The sequence below is a fragment of the Mytilus edulis genome, unplaced genomic scaffold (assembly GCF_963676685.1).
Source record: "Mytilus edulis unplaced genomic scaffold, xbMytEdul2.2 SCAFFOLD_837, whole genome shotgun sequence".
NCBI lineage: Eukaryota > Metazoa > Mollusca > Bivalvia > Mytilida > Mytilidae > Mytilus > Mytilus edulis.
The window spans coordinates 1-13,911 of NW_027268200.1; the positions used below are offsets into that span (position 1 = coordinate 1).

Here is a 13,911-nt window from a genome sequence, read left to right on the forward strand (position 1 = left end):
AAAGAGAGCACCTGAAGTGGCTTACCAACTCACTGACATTGTTTTTACTTTTGGAAGCTCCACATAACCTGCATAGTGTTAATTGAAGGGAATATCTTCTTTGGCTAGAGCTTTAATTTATGTATGATAGACCACTTCCACCTCAAAGACACATGTCCGTAAAAATATAGAATGCTCACATTATGAGTATGATGATTTCATGAACAACTGACACTGGTCTGAATGATTAAGAATTGTGCAATTCCATAAACAAAAACAAGAATGTAAATGATTATAACTAAAATACAACTGTCAGAGAACAATCTAATATTTCAATTGTTTGACAAAATAATAATTCAAAATAATTGGAAGAAGAGTTTCATTTTATTCATTCCTTTCAATGACTTTGTCACTTTGTACCAGAAGTCAGTATTTTAGTGGCACCTGGTTGTTTAGCCCAATATGCTCAAAGTGTCATGTTTGCTGAAGATATTACTTAAAAAGCAGATGGAAGGGAAAAACAAATAAAACTAGAAGATACCGAGTTGTACAAGTTATATTTTTCTCAACAAAAACTGTACAGGTAATTACTCGTACAATTATATTTGTACAAGTAATTACTTGTATGATGGCATCATATAAGTAATTACTCTAACTTACAAAGTTTTTGTACAGGTAATAACCTGTACAAAATAACAACATGTACACGACATATGCACAATTCACCAAAGTTTCATACATATTGGTTGAAGCTTTTTTGAGTTAATGTCTGACATGTTGACGACAGACAGACAGACGGTCAATGATATACCATAATATCTCTTGCACATAAAAGACACCCTTGTAGATTTAAAAAAAGAGCAGGCTAATGCCGCTACAAGGCAGTACTCGCACCCGTAAAGTGGAAAGTAATATAAGTTGCAATAACTTGTTTCCCAATCCACTATAAATATGTTTAAAATAACTAACTAACTAACTACCATAATATGTCCCGTAAAGGGGAATATAAAAGTTTAGAAGAAATCAAGAAAATTTCATTTGCTGAGAACGGACATTTCACTAGTGATAAGAAATATTTTTCCCACACACCTCAATAAATGTGAAAATATCACATAAATTAGAGAAATGCTGTGGAGATTCAATAAGTTTGGTACTTTTCAATTTCTTACATACCGTATAGTGGGTTATTTTCGCGGGTGTAAAATTTTGTGATCTTTATTGAATAAGGTATTAGAATATTTTGATGGTTATTATTTTGCCAGATTCAAAACTGTTGTCAATACCTTTGCATGTGCCGGTTTAAATAAGCGAAATTTATTTTGGCGATTTTGTCTTATCAGCAAAAACGAGCGAAATTTCCCGCTATACCCTATGTCCATGGTAACAGTGGTCCTTTTTAAAAGGCAAATGTTTAGGAAGTTCATGTGTTTTTTTTGGAATGGGAAATTTTGTTTTGAAATTAATTCTTTTACTAACCTGATCGTTTTCCACTGGTCATAGCCATCTAGAGGTTTTGTTCCATTGAGATCTCCCCCAGCAAGACCAACCAGTGTAGGGAACCAGTCTGTCACATGCATCAATTCTTTTGTACTGGTTCCTTTATTTTTCAGCATATTACCATGAACGAATCCAACCCCTCTCATTCCACCCTCCCATAGAGAGTGTTTCCATCCTCTCAATGGCCAATTATTTCCTCCAGAAAGAATTTGTCCACCATTGTCTAATCATAATTAAAAAGGAGTATTAAATATGAAATAAAAACAAATTAAAGTAAATACACTTTTTTATACTCGCTGCATTTGCTTGCACCTGTCCTATGTCTGTAACCTGATGTTCAGTGGTTATCATTTATTGATGTGGTTCATACGTGTTTTTTGTTTAATGTATTTTTTTATATATATTAGAATTAGACTTTTAGTTTCCTGTTTGAATGGTTTTACACATGTAATATGTTGGGGCCCTTTATAGCTTGCTGTTAGGTGTGAGCCAATGGTCTGTGTTGAAGTCCGTACTCTGACCTATAATGGTTTTCTTTTACAAATTGTGACTTGCATTGGATGCAAAGGACTTAAACACAAATTGTGACTTGCATTGGATGCAAAGGACTTAAACACAAATTAATGAAGTGACCTTTGAAACTCGATAGGCATTGCTGATCTTCAATGTCTGCATTTTGTAAGTTGCAGGCAGATTTTGAAAGTGCCCATTTTAAAATTGTATGCAAATTTTGAGAGTGAACAGGCATGTTGTTAAAAACATTAAGCATTTTTACCAAAGTTTATGTATGTTTATATTAAAGTTTACAGACTGACAGACTTCACAACAGGATATATAACCACTACAAATAAGAGTTGCTAGTCCCTAATAATTTATTTGCGATATTAATTAGAAAATTTGAATATTCATTTTTGAGAACACATAGGTATTGGTGTTTTTATTATGAACCCGTAGGTAATGATGTATTTTCATGAACATATGCTTGGATGTTTTTTTTTGTGAACACATATTTATTGAATGGGTCATAAATTGAATGGGAAATGTAACCTGTTGAAAATCTTATGACTTCACAGGTAGCCTTTCTATATGTGCTATTCCTACCAACTTATAAGTAGCGTAAAGGAATTTTCAAAAAGACTTCAATGAAAAAATCAAAGCAGTGATGCAAATTATTTTGGAATTTCAATTGAAGAAACTCAGATTGATTTGTTTATATCTTTTTTTTTTTTTTTTAGAAATATTTGCAATTTAATAATTTGACAAGAAAGTCAAAGGAAATCTTCAAACATGTAGCATATTTTATATGCCATCTATAAATGATGATTATCTTAATCATTTCCAGACAGGGACATTGAAAATGTCTTTTCTCAACAACAACAAAAATTAATAACTACACAAGTTATATACCAGTAGAAAAAACAAGTAGTGTGTTGTTCCATATTCCTTTCTGTTTAAATGTCTCAGTTATATTACCGACAGCTTCATCCATTGCTGATACCATACCTATAAAATTATAAACCAGATGCTCCGCAGGGCGCAGCTTTATACGACCGCAGAGGTTGAACCCTGAACGGTTGGGGCAAGTATGGACACAACATTCAAGCTGGATTCAGCTCTAAATTTGGATTGTGATTAAATAGTTGACACAGCATAGGTTTCTGACACAGAATGAATGTGGTCTAATGAACTTAAAAAAAAATGTTTGCCTTTGAGCAATTCACTATGCTGTTGAATATTAATCCTCTCAAAAAAATGTTTGAAGAAATTTTCTTTTTATTTATGAAATCTGAAATGAAAAAAATTGACCCTCCAATTTTTTTTTCACATCCCCCTTTCCCTTATTTCAAAACTGATCTCAATTCAAATTTCTAATGAAGTTTGCAACAATAACTACTCATTTAAATACATCTATAAAATATTAAAATGTAAAAAAAGTGCTTGTTATCACTGAATGGTAAAGATTGTTTTAATCTATCAGTTGGTAGTAAAAGTGAATATACATTGTATATTGTATAAAACAATGATTTAAGTTGATTCAACTACTATTCTGGACAAAGAAAGATAACTCCAATTGAAATCCAATTGGAATTTCTTGCTATTGCACAATATTGTGCAATTAGATATTTCTTGCTATTGTGGAATACTGTGCAATTGAAAATATTTGCTATTGCACAATACTGTGCAATTGAAGATTTCTTGCTATTGCACAATACTGTGCAATTGAAGATTTCTTGCTATTGCTGAATACTGTGCAATTAAAAATTTCTTGCTATTGCACAATACTTAATATAATAATTTTGGATCCTGATTTGGACCAACTTGAAAACTGGGCCCATAATCAAAAATCTAAGTACATGTTTAGATTCAGCATATCACAGAGGCCCAATAATTCAATTTTTGTTAAAATCAAACTTAGTTTAATTTTGGACCCTTTGGACGTTAATGTAAACCAATTTTAAAACGGGACCAAAAATTAAGAATCTACATACACAGTTAGATTTGGCATACCAAAGAACCCCAATTATTCAATTTTTGATGAAATCAAACAAAGTTTAATTTTGGACCCCGATTTGGACCAACTTGAAAACTGGGCCAATAATAAAAAATCTAAGTACATTTTTAGATTCAGCATATCAAAGAACCCCAAGGATTCAATTTTTGTTAAAATCAAACTAAGTTTAATTTTGGACCCTTTGGACCTTAATGTAGACCAATTTGAAAACGGGACCAAAAATTAAGAATCTACATACACAGTTAGATTCGGCATATCAAAGAACCCCAATTATTCAATTTTTGATAAAATCAAACAAAGTTTAAATCTGGACCCTTTGGGCCCTTTATTCCTAAACTGTTGGGACCAAAACTCCCAAAATCAATACCAACCTTCCTTTTATGGTCATAAACCTTGTGTTTAAATTTCATAGATTTCTATTTACTTATACTAAAGTTATGGTGCGAAAACCAAAAAAAATGCTTATTTGGGTCCCTTTTTGGCCCCTAATTCCTAAACTGTTGGGACCTAAACTCCCAAAATCAATACCAACCTTCCTTTTGTGGTCATAAACATTGTGTTTAAATTTCATTGATTTCTATTTACTTAAACTAAAGTTATTGTGCGAAAACCAAGAATAATGCTTATTTGGGCCCTTTTTTGGCCCCTAATTCCTAAACTGTTGGAACCAAAACTCCCAAAATCAATCCCAACCTTTCTTTTGTGGTCATAAACCTTATGTCAAAATTTCATAGATTTCTATTTACTTAAACTAAAGTTATAGTGCGAAAACCAAGAAAATGCTTATTTGGGCCCTTTTTGGCACCTAATTCCTAAAATGTTGGGACTAAAACTCCCAAAATCAATCCCAACCTTCCTTTTGTGGTCATAAACCTTGTGTTAAAATTTCATAGATTTCTATTCACTTTTACTAAAGTTAGAGTGCGAAAACTAAAAGTATTCGGACGACGACGACGACGCAGACGACGACGCCAACGTGATAGCAATATACGACGAAAAATTTTTCAAATTTTGCGGTCGTATAAAAACATAATAGAAGTTATCTCCCCTTATTTTACATCATTAACAAGAAGATTATGTATCATCAACAAATAGTTTTTTAAGAAAAATCAAAAATTCACAATTTTTGAACGAACACAATCAGTAATATTTCAGAAAATAAAAGAGATATATGCACTAACTTTTCATAGTTCAATTAGTTGTAGTATGGAAAATTTCACAAAAATCTGTGACATAATCCAACTACTGTCCCTTGACTTTATCATAAGCTACTCAATTTTATGACACTGTGATAACATGATTTCATCTTAATTTTTTCTTATTTTGACTTTTTAACAAAGAAAAACAAATACTGGTACACTTGAATTTCTCAAAAAAAACTTTGTGTTTTAAATTAATTCAGTCTACTTTTATGTTGACAAGATACTAATTTCTTCAAGAGACATATATTCATATTGCATAAATTGGAAAATATTTTGACCTAGACCTTATCACTTGACACAATTCAAACATCTTTTAGCCCAAAAAATCAAATGTAAATCTGGGAATATAAAACACATTTTTTTCTTGACTAAAAGTAATTACCAGAAAATGTAATTATGTTGAATAACTGTAAATTCAGAAATTATTATGTGCATTTATTATTGCTATTTTGTTAGTTTAGACTAAAATGACATTTTAATTTTCGTAATATTGAGAAAAATCCTGTTTAATTATATAAAAAAATTCATCAAAATGCAAGTTTAAACTATTTGGATTATTACCCTGTCACATTTTTTGCAATACTAAATACATTGTAATAATTTCTGCATTTACAGTACCTGCATATGATCTCCTGTTTCTGTTCTTAATGTCATCGTAGGGTGTAACATACTCTTCTGGTACTTGTAATGGAGAATGTACTGCTTGGAACGGAAGGTAAATAAACAATGGCTGAAATATTTTATAGAATAATAAAAGCTTAAATATAGATAGCATTTTTACTTAAGACATCTGATTTTCTGTATTGTTTTGTACAACACATACCAGAATTTATAATTTTTTTGTATGTATTATAACAAATAATTCATAATTGGTTTGAGCCATACCCCACCAAAGTCAATCCTAACCATCCCCAATCTAATTAAAAACCGATCTCTCATCGCTCCTGTTTCTGATATGTCGTGTGGGAGATCTAACGAAACCCGCTTTGAGGTCACATGTGAGTGACCTTGTAGGTGTGTCTTTTTCGACCAATGAAATTGAGTCTTCCACGATCTTGAAAGTTTATCATAAGGCAAAGGGATGTAACTCATTTTATTTACCACGAAATCGTCAGTCAAAATAATTCATAAACTCTTTTGATTGGCTTATTAATAGGTCATCAACTCATTTGCATATCATTATAAATTCATAACTTCTAGTTCACTCACATGTGACCTCAAAGTGGGTTTCGTTAGATCTCCCTCGCGACATATCAGAAAACGGGAGCGATGAGAGATCGGTTTTTAATTAGATTGAACCATCCCTTGGTAGTATGGAATCGTGTGGTATAATTTCAGAAAGATTCATACACTTTTACACAAGTTTTGTCTTGAAACTACAAAAATGCTTCTTTTTGGCTCTCTTTTTCTAGATTGTTTGCCCCATAACCCTTAAAATAAATCCCAAACTTCTACTGATGGTAATTAACATTGTGGTATAATTTCAGAGTAATTGAAATACTTATACACAACTCATTGTCCTGAAACTAGATGCTTGTTCTGGGCCCTTGGGCCCCTAATTCATAAACCTTAGGGACCATAACTCCAAAAATCAATCCAAAGCTTCCTTTTGTGGTTATAAACATTGGGTTTAAAATTTTATTCATTTCTATTAACTTATACTAAAGTTATTATCCGGAAACCATCCGTCTTCCGATGATGCTGACGAGGACACCGACGACGTGATACCAAAAAAATGTAATTCTTTGTTTAAAAAATGACAATTAAGTATTATAAGGTCAATCCTATTTGAAATCTCTCCTTGTGTAAAGATATGAAACTTCTTTATTATGATGCTGATAAAGCCCTTTAAAAACAAATATATATAAGGAATTTCCTCTGCCTCAATTATAAATTAACATTACTTTTTCTGTTACCTTCTCAGAATTATGATTGTTCACTATATCTATGACTTTCTCACTGAATAAGTGTGTTGAATATTTCCCATCAGCACTTGTAGGTTCTGTGTTGTCACGGAGATCCATTCCACAAAATCCACCATAACATCTTGAGTGCTTAAAATAATCTTCTGAACCAGTGAGATAGCCTGGAAAAGATTAGAACAAACTTCTATCATTACATATGAAATTAAGAGATGTGGGTAATATGTAAATTAGACAGCATCCCAGGAATACAAAATATCAAAAGATGTCTAGATGATTATTGTCTGTCCTATATTAACAGCCTCATAATTTAATATTATGGTCACTTTTTTCTTCATTTACAGACTGTTTTTTTTTTACCCAGTTCTTGAATTTTTTAGCGTTTAATATATATCTAAAATAACATCAGGTCTTGACTTAAAAATATATAATAAACACTTTTCAATTGATTATGGCATATGTCCACTGGATAAGGGATTGTAATGTCCAGGTACATGTGTACATGTATCTTTAAATAGATGTTTTAAATACAAATTTGTTTTGAGGTTGTTTTTTAATTGCTGTTTACCTTACAACTGAAATCAAACTTTCCAGATATGTTCCTGTGAAAAGATTCTTAATAAATATTGTTACTTGAAGTTGAATCCCAATATTAAATTCAAAATGGGTCTCTAGTTTATGTAAAGGTTTACTGTTAAACAAAATGGGAAATTATATTATGTTTTTCTTTTAAGAACAAGTGTATTTTTATGAAACAAACAATGCAGAAAAATTCCTTATAGGGATCAGCCAGAGGTTATTTTTCAAGTGTTTTCATTTGTCCTGATGAAAAGTCTAATACGGCATCAAGGAGACAAAAAGGGGGACAAGTTGTCAAATTTTCATAGTTGTTCTTCTAGAGACCAATTGAACTGATTAAATCTATTTTCACTTTCCATTTATGTTTCAGGGGTTCAAATTAACATTTGATACTGAAAGGTTCAGAACTTTTGACACTCCAAACTGAAAGGTCCATAACCTAAATCCAAGGTCCTACTTTTACATGAAATATTTCATAACTCATTAAGGTTCAAAATTGAATTGGCTTTTGGTGTAATTTTAGCATGTGATATAATATTTGAACTGCAATGTAATGTTTAGTTTAAGATAACAAATACATTGCCAGGCAACCCTATAGCACCGAATGTCATAGTCACTTTGGTCAAGTTCAACATTTATGAGTGCTTCAAAAAGTTGCCTTTAAAATTCTATCATCATTAGCTGATTCTATGGCTCATAACTAGGTAATGTAAACTTTTTATGTTTAATTGATCTTTTTGTGGGGTCCACAACAATTAAATTTCTTATAACTGCAAAAACAAACAAAAACATTTATCCTTACCTGAAATAGTAAAGCATTCTAAAATAGTCTATGAGATCTTTTTAAGTACTGATCATATACTCATTCAAACTTCCTATTGGTAGGTAGTCTGGTCAAGCAGATACATGTATGAACTAAAAACTTATAGTAAGATCTCACCGTAATATGAATCGAACCCTCTGCTTGTAGGCAAATATTCCTTCTTATAAAATCCAAGATGCCATTTTCCAACTGCATGAGTAGAGTAACCAGCTTGTTTCATTTTATCAGCTATGGTTGGACTGTCTAAAGGTAAGCCACTTGGTTGTAGTGGCCATATAATTCCATGCTGCAATCCAGTATGAATCTGAAGAAGGAAAAAAAACATTCAATGAATTTCCTGGTACTTAACTTCATGAACTTTCGCCTTTTTATTTGTCACATAATCTTCAAGCATGCATGTGTATTCAGTGGCGGATGCAGGAATTTTCGAAAGGGGGTGTGCTAGCCCAGGACAAAGGGGGGTGCAGGGGGGGTGCAAAACATGTCCCGATTCAAATGCATTGATCGGCCAAAATAAAAGGGGGGTGCGGACCCCCGGAACCCCCCCCCTCTGGATCCGCCACTGGTATTCATTTTCACAGATTCATTTTATCATTACTGGTACATGTATATATATGTATATGTATTTTAAAACAAATGTAAAATTTGGAGATACTGTATGATTTGAAAATGAGACAACTAGAGATCAAATGCTATAGATGTTAGCCAATATAGGTTGTTGTACAACCTTTAACGATAGGTGAGCCGCCGCATAGGGATTTTGATTATGTGATTACTTGACCGTTTTTATAGTGATTATTTGATTACCAGACCAAATATTTTATGATTAAATGATTATTTAAAAATCATGGACTGTATTATATTGTTTGAAATAAATGGGGAACGTGTCCATGGGACACAGATGATGCCCCTGTTTGCATATCATTAAAGTTTTAAATGGACATAACTGAAGAACAGTAAAAGTGATGCTACCCAAATTTGTACTTGATCTGAGTTTTGTGGTAATAAGTATTACATGTATATAAGTGTCATAAAATTTGGTTGAGGCAAAATTAAGTAGAGAACAGAACAAAAAATTCAGCAATTTTTCCATTTGTAAAGGAACATAACTCTAAAATAGTTATAGTGACACCACCCAAATTCCAACTTGATCTGTTTGTTGTGGTACATTGTAATAAGCATTGTGTATAGGTTACATACTATTTGGTTGAGGCAAACTAAAGTTAGAGAACGGAAACGAAAAGTTCAGCATTTTTTTCCCTTTGCAAAGGGGCATAACTCTAAAACAGTTAAATCTAAAACAAAAATTGAAACTTTATAAAACAGAAATTAATCAACTGTAATTATAATCCACTTTTTCTACATTTTGTTTTTGTTTTAATATTATAGTATTTAAAGTTTTAAACTATTTGTCGCTCAATTTGTCTTCTTGTCATTATTTTTTCTGCTTCAGTGCTTGTCACTCTCAACGCTTCTTGGCACTATATAATTCTTCTTGTCTTTAAATTCTGAAAAGCTATTTCAATATTTTGATGTGACTGATATTTGTAATATCTTAGATTATTCCGGGAAAACACCATACAAACCTTCGGGATATTGATTATTGTCGAGGCTAACTTCTAATATCGTATACAGAAAACAATACAACCATACAGTTTGACGTTTACTTCATTATATCATAACTGCTAAGGCGACGTCGCACACTGACGTCAACCCTAGATACATAACGGTAAATTACGACGTCTTGACTCCCGCTGTATTCTCGACATTCTCCGCGCGGCGAAAAGTCATAATTTACCCGTCAATACTACCGTTTTTCAAGCTAGTAACATTACTCCCTCTGATACACCCATGCATACCTTGATTTCACCTACAGCAAATAGTGTACCCGCAAGCGACTCCTCTCAATTGAACCCGCACGCCAATTGTTTCATGTCGACATCTCATGTTTCCATCGAATGCAGCCTCGTTTTATACAAGTAACCCCGCTATATCATAGATTATTCCTACTACGAACCCGTCTATGCATATTCCAAGTTTACATTCGTCTTCTAGCACAAATAATCAATACCACAAATTACCAAAGTTGAACTTGCCTACTTTTAAAGGGAATATTCTAGATTGGCAATCCTTTTGGGATTCATATGAGACATCTATTCACACAAATCCAACACTCAGCGACGTACAGAAGTTTAACTACTTAAAGTCACTTCTACAGGGAGAAGCGTTTCAGACCATATCAGGTTTTGCTATGACAAACACTAACTACGGCAAAGCTATTTCATTGTTACAAGAGAGGTATGGACAGATACATAAAACAATACAACCCTACAGTTTGACATTTACTTCATTATATCATAACTGCTAAGGCAACGTCGCACACTGACGTCAACCCTAGATACATAACGGTAAATTGCGACGTCTTGACTCCCGCGGTATTCTCGACATTCTCCAGGCGGCGAAAAGTAAATATCAAAATTAAATTACAATCAAGAAAAAAAAAATTAAAATTACTGTCTCTTAAATTCAAAACTTAAACTTAAAACTTTAGCACAGTCACAAGCTTCCAGACTAGTTATCTTTCCGTTTACAATGAGTCTATTTCGATAATTAACAGTGTCTATATTTTCCGCGCACCTGTTCACATAGTCAAATAATTGGTTTTGCACTTAGCTAATTAAATCAAGCATATTCGTAAAAGTCCATAATAAATCTGAACAGTTAATAGGTTACGCATTATTTAGTCCATTTTTTAATATTTTCCCTGGCTCTTGTGGCTGCTTCTCGGTTTGGCAATATCCGGCTTGTGGTCGCACTTGGTTCTTTCTTCTGTCGAGCTTCTTCGTCCTTTGATGTTTCGATGTCTGTACAAAGTTCAAGGGGATACAACTTGACGATCGGACGTGATGTGGTTCCAGTTTTGGTTCGAATAATAGCGGAACAAACTAGTCCATCATTTCCATCCTGGTCACGGCACAATAAATGTCGAGGCTAACTTCTAATATCGTATACAGAAAACAATACAACCATACAGTTTGACGTTTACTTCATTATATCATAACTGCTAAGGCGACGTCGCACACTGACGTCAACCCTAGATACATAACGGTAAATTGCGACGTCTTGACTCCCGCGGTATTCTCGACATTTATTACGTTACGTTGCTACGGCCATATCACTTGTATATTTGTCAGCCATTATTAAATTACTATCTGAACAATCAAGTCTTACTCCGATCTTTCAATATTGATAGTAAAAAAAAAATCCAATAAAAATCGTTGAATGTACACGATTAGTCCAAATAATTGACGTCTGGCAAGGCTATTTTAATTTTTTTCTGGGACGCCTTCCTACGCCAGATGTCATAATTACTTGGACTAGTACATGATATGAACCTGCATAGTCTTATATTATAGGACATATACATGACATAGAAGGCTTCACAGCAACAACAAAAAACATTTCAATTCATCATAATGTTTTGGACTAGAATAGTTCTAGCTTAATTCCTTTTGGTATTCCATGTTCAGAGTGAGTTTCTGATTTAGCCACCATCAGGACACAAAATCACAAAAGGAAATACATGAAATAGTTCTGAAATGCATTACAAATAAAGACTATAATGTACTTTCCCAAGGTACCTTGGGGCTAGAAAAATCTCACCTGATACCTTCCAGATAGAAGCTGGGATCTAGTGGGTGTACATATTGGCTGCACGTAATAATTTTCTAACTTTACACCCTCACTGGCCAGTTTATCAAGATTTGGTGTTTTGATTTCTGACCCATGATAACCAACATCGTTGAAGCCATAGTCGTCAGCCAATATGAAAATGATGTTTGGGCGTGAATCAACTTTGTCTGTTGCTTGACAAAGCGAAATTCCAATGTAAACCGCTAGTATTTGAAGTAGCATCCTGAGATCGGTTGGCAACATGTTGTTGGAATCATGTGATTATGAAAAACCGGATGTAAACAATGGAAAGATTTGATTATTTACCGAACATACAACACACAAAATGGTAAACTGGAAAGATCGTTTTTGCGAAGATTTTTTTTTTAATTTCGAAGTTTATCTAAAAAAATTCAGTCTTATCCACCCAGTGACAGAAACAACCAAAAAGACATGTGCTCAGTTTGGCGGTAAACCAGATATATGCAAGGCAGCCTCACGGGAGAAAGGTAGAAAGACCATTCACAATTTGCCTTACATTTTTTTTTCTTTTTTTTTTTAAATAAACAAGTGTGGACACAGATGAGTGTGGATAGTATGTATGGATGTTTGACAGTGTCTTATGACAAAATGAGTTCTATGTTTTTTCTATATGGTGTTATTAACTATGTTGCACGATGACAACCAATCTGAGCATTATGAGTGTTATTTATTAAATTTTTTATGCCCCCACCTACAATAGTAGATAGGCATTATGTTTTCTGGTCTGTGGGTCCGTTCGTTCGTTTGTCCCGCTTTAGGTTAAAGGTTTTGGTCAAGGTAGTTTTTGATGAAGCTGAAGTCCAATCAACTCGAAACTTAGTACACATGTTCATTATGACATGATCTTTCTAATTTTAAAGCCAAATTAGACTTTTGACCCCAATTTCACGGTCCATTGAACATAGAAAATGGAAGTGGGAGTTTCAGGTTAAAGTTTTTGGTCAAAGTAGTTTTTGATGAAGCTGAATTCCAATCAACTTGAAACTTACTACACTTGTTGCATATGATATGATCTTTCTAATTTCAAAACTCATAACTGCTCCAAAAGTAATCTGATAGAATTTCAAGCATTTTAAGCCAATATTATCAACATCTACTAATGAGTCTTAAAATGTCTACATATCTAAAAAGTCATAGTATTCAAAAGGTAATGCAAAATTATTCCTTTTCATTTTTTTTGTTATATGGATACACATTTGAGTGATACATGTACCAATACAATATATGTTGTGGTATGAAAGTGCAGTAATTAGCATTTACTGTAACTATGTTAATTCACACAAATTGAAAAATAAACAAATGAATGGACCAGATGCTCCGCAGAGCCCAGCTTTATACGACTGCAGAGGTCGAAGCCTGAACAGTTGGGGCTAGTATTGACACAACATTCAAGCTGGAAACAGCTCTGAGTTTGAATTGTGATTAAATAGATGACACAGCTTAGGTTTCTGACACAGAATGAATGTGGTCTAATGAACTTAAATATTTGTTTTGCTTTTGTGTTAGGAGCAATTCACTATGCTGCTGAATATTAATCCTTTCAAACAAAAATATCTAAAGAAATTTTCTTTTTAATTTCTGAAATGAGAAACATTTAGAGGAGACAAACTTCAGTTAAGAGATCAGAAACTAAAAAAATGTATAATTTTTCCATTTGTAAAAGGGCATACCCTAGAAAGTGCT

At 33.0% G+C, this 13,911-nt stretch overlaps 1 protein-coding gene across 1 annotated transcript; it reads right to left on the bottom strand.

Moving 5' to 3' along the window:
• Nucleotides 1-1,455: 1,455 nt before the first annotated feature.
• Nucleotides 1,456-12,500, bottom strand: LOC139507014 (arylsulfatase B-like; the record flags this gene model as incomplete). The annotated part of the gene is given in 6 exon segments (XM_071295604.1): nt 1,456-1,699; nt 2,884-2,979; nt 5,809-5,920; nt 7,107-7,276; nt 8,632-8,818; nt 12,178-12,500. Coding segments are annotated over 6 exon segments (1,082 nt in total), but the record flags the coding sequence as incomplete, so codon positions are not given.
• Nucleotides 12,501-13,911: the final 1,411 nt, after the last annotated feature.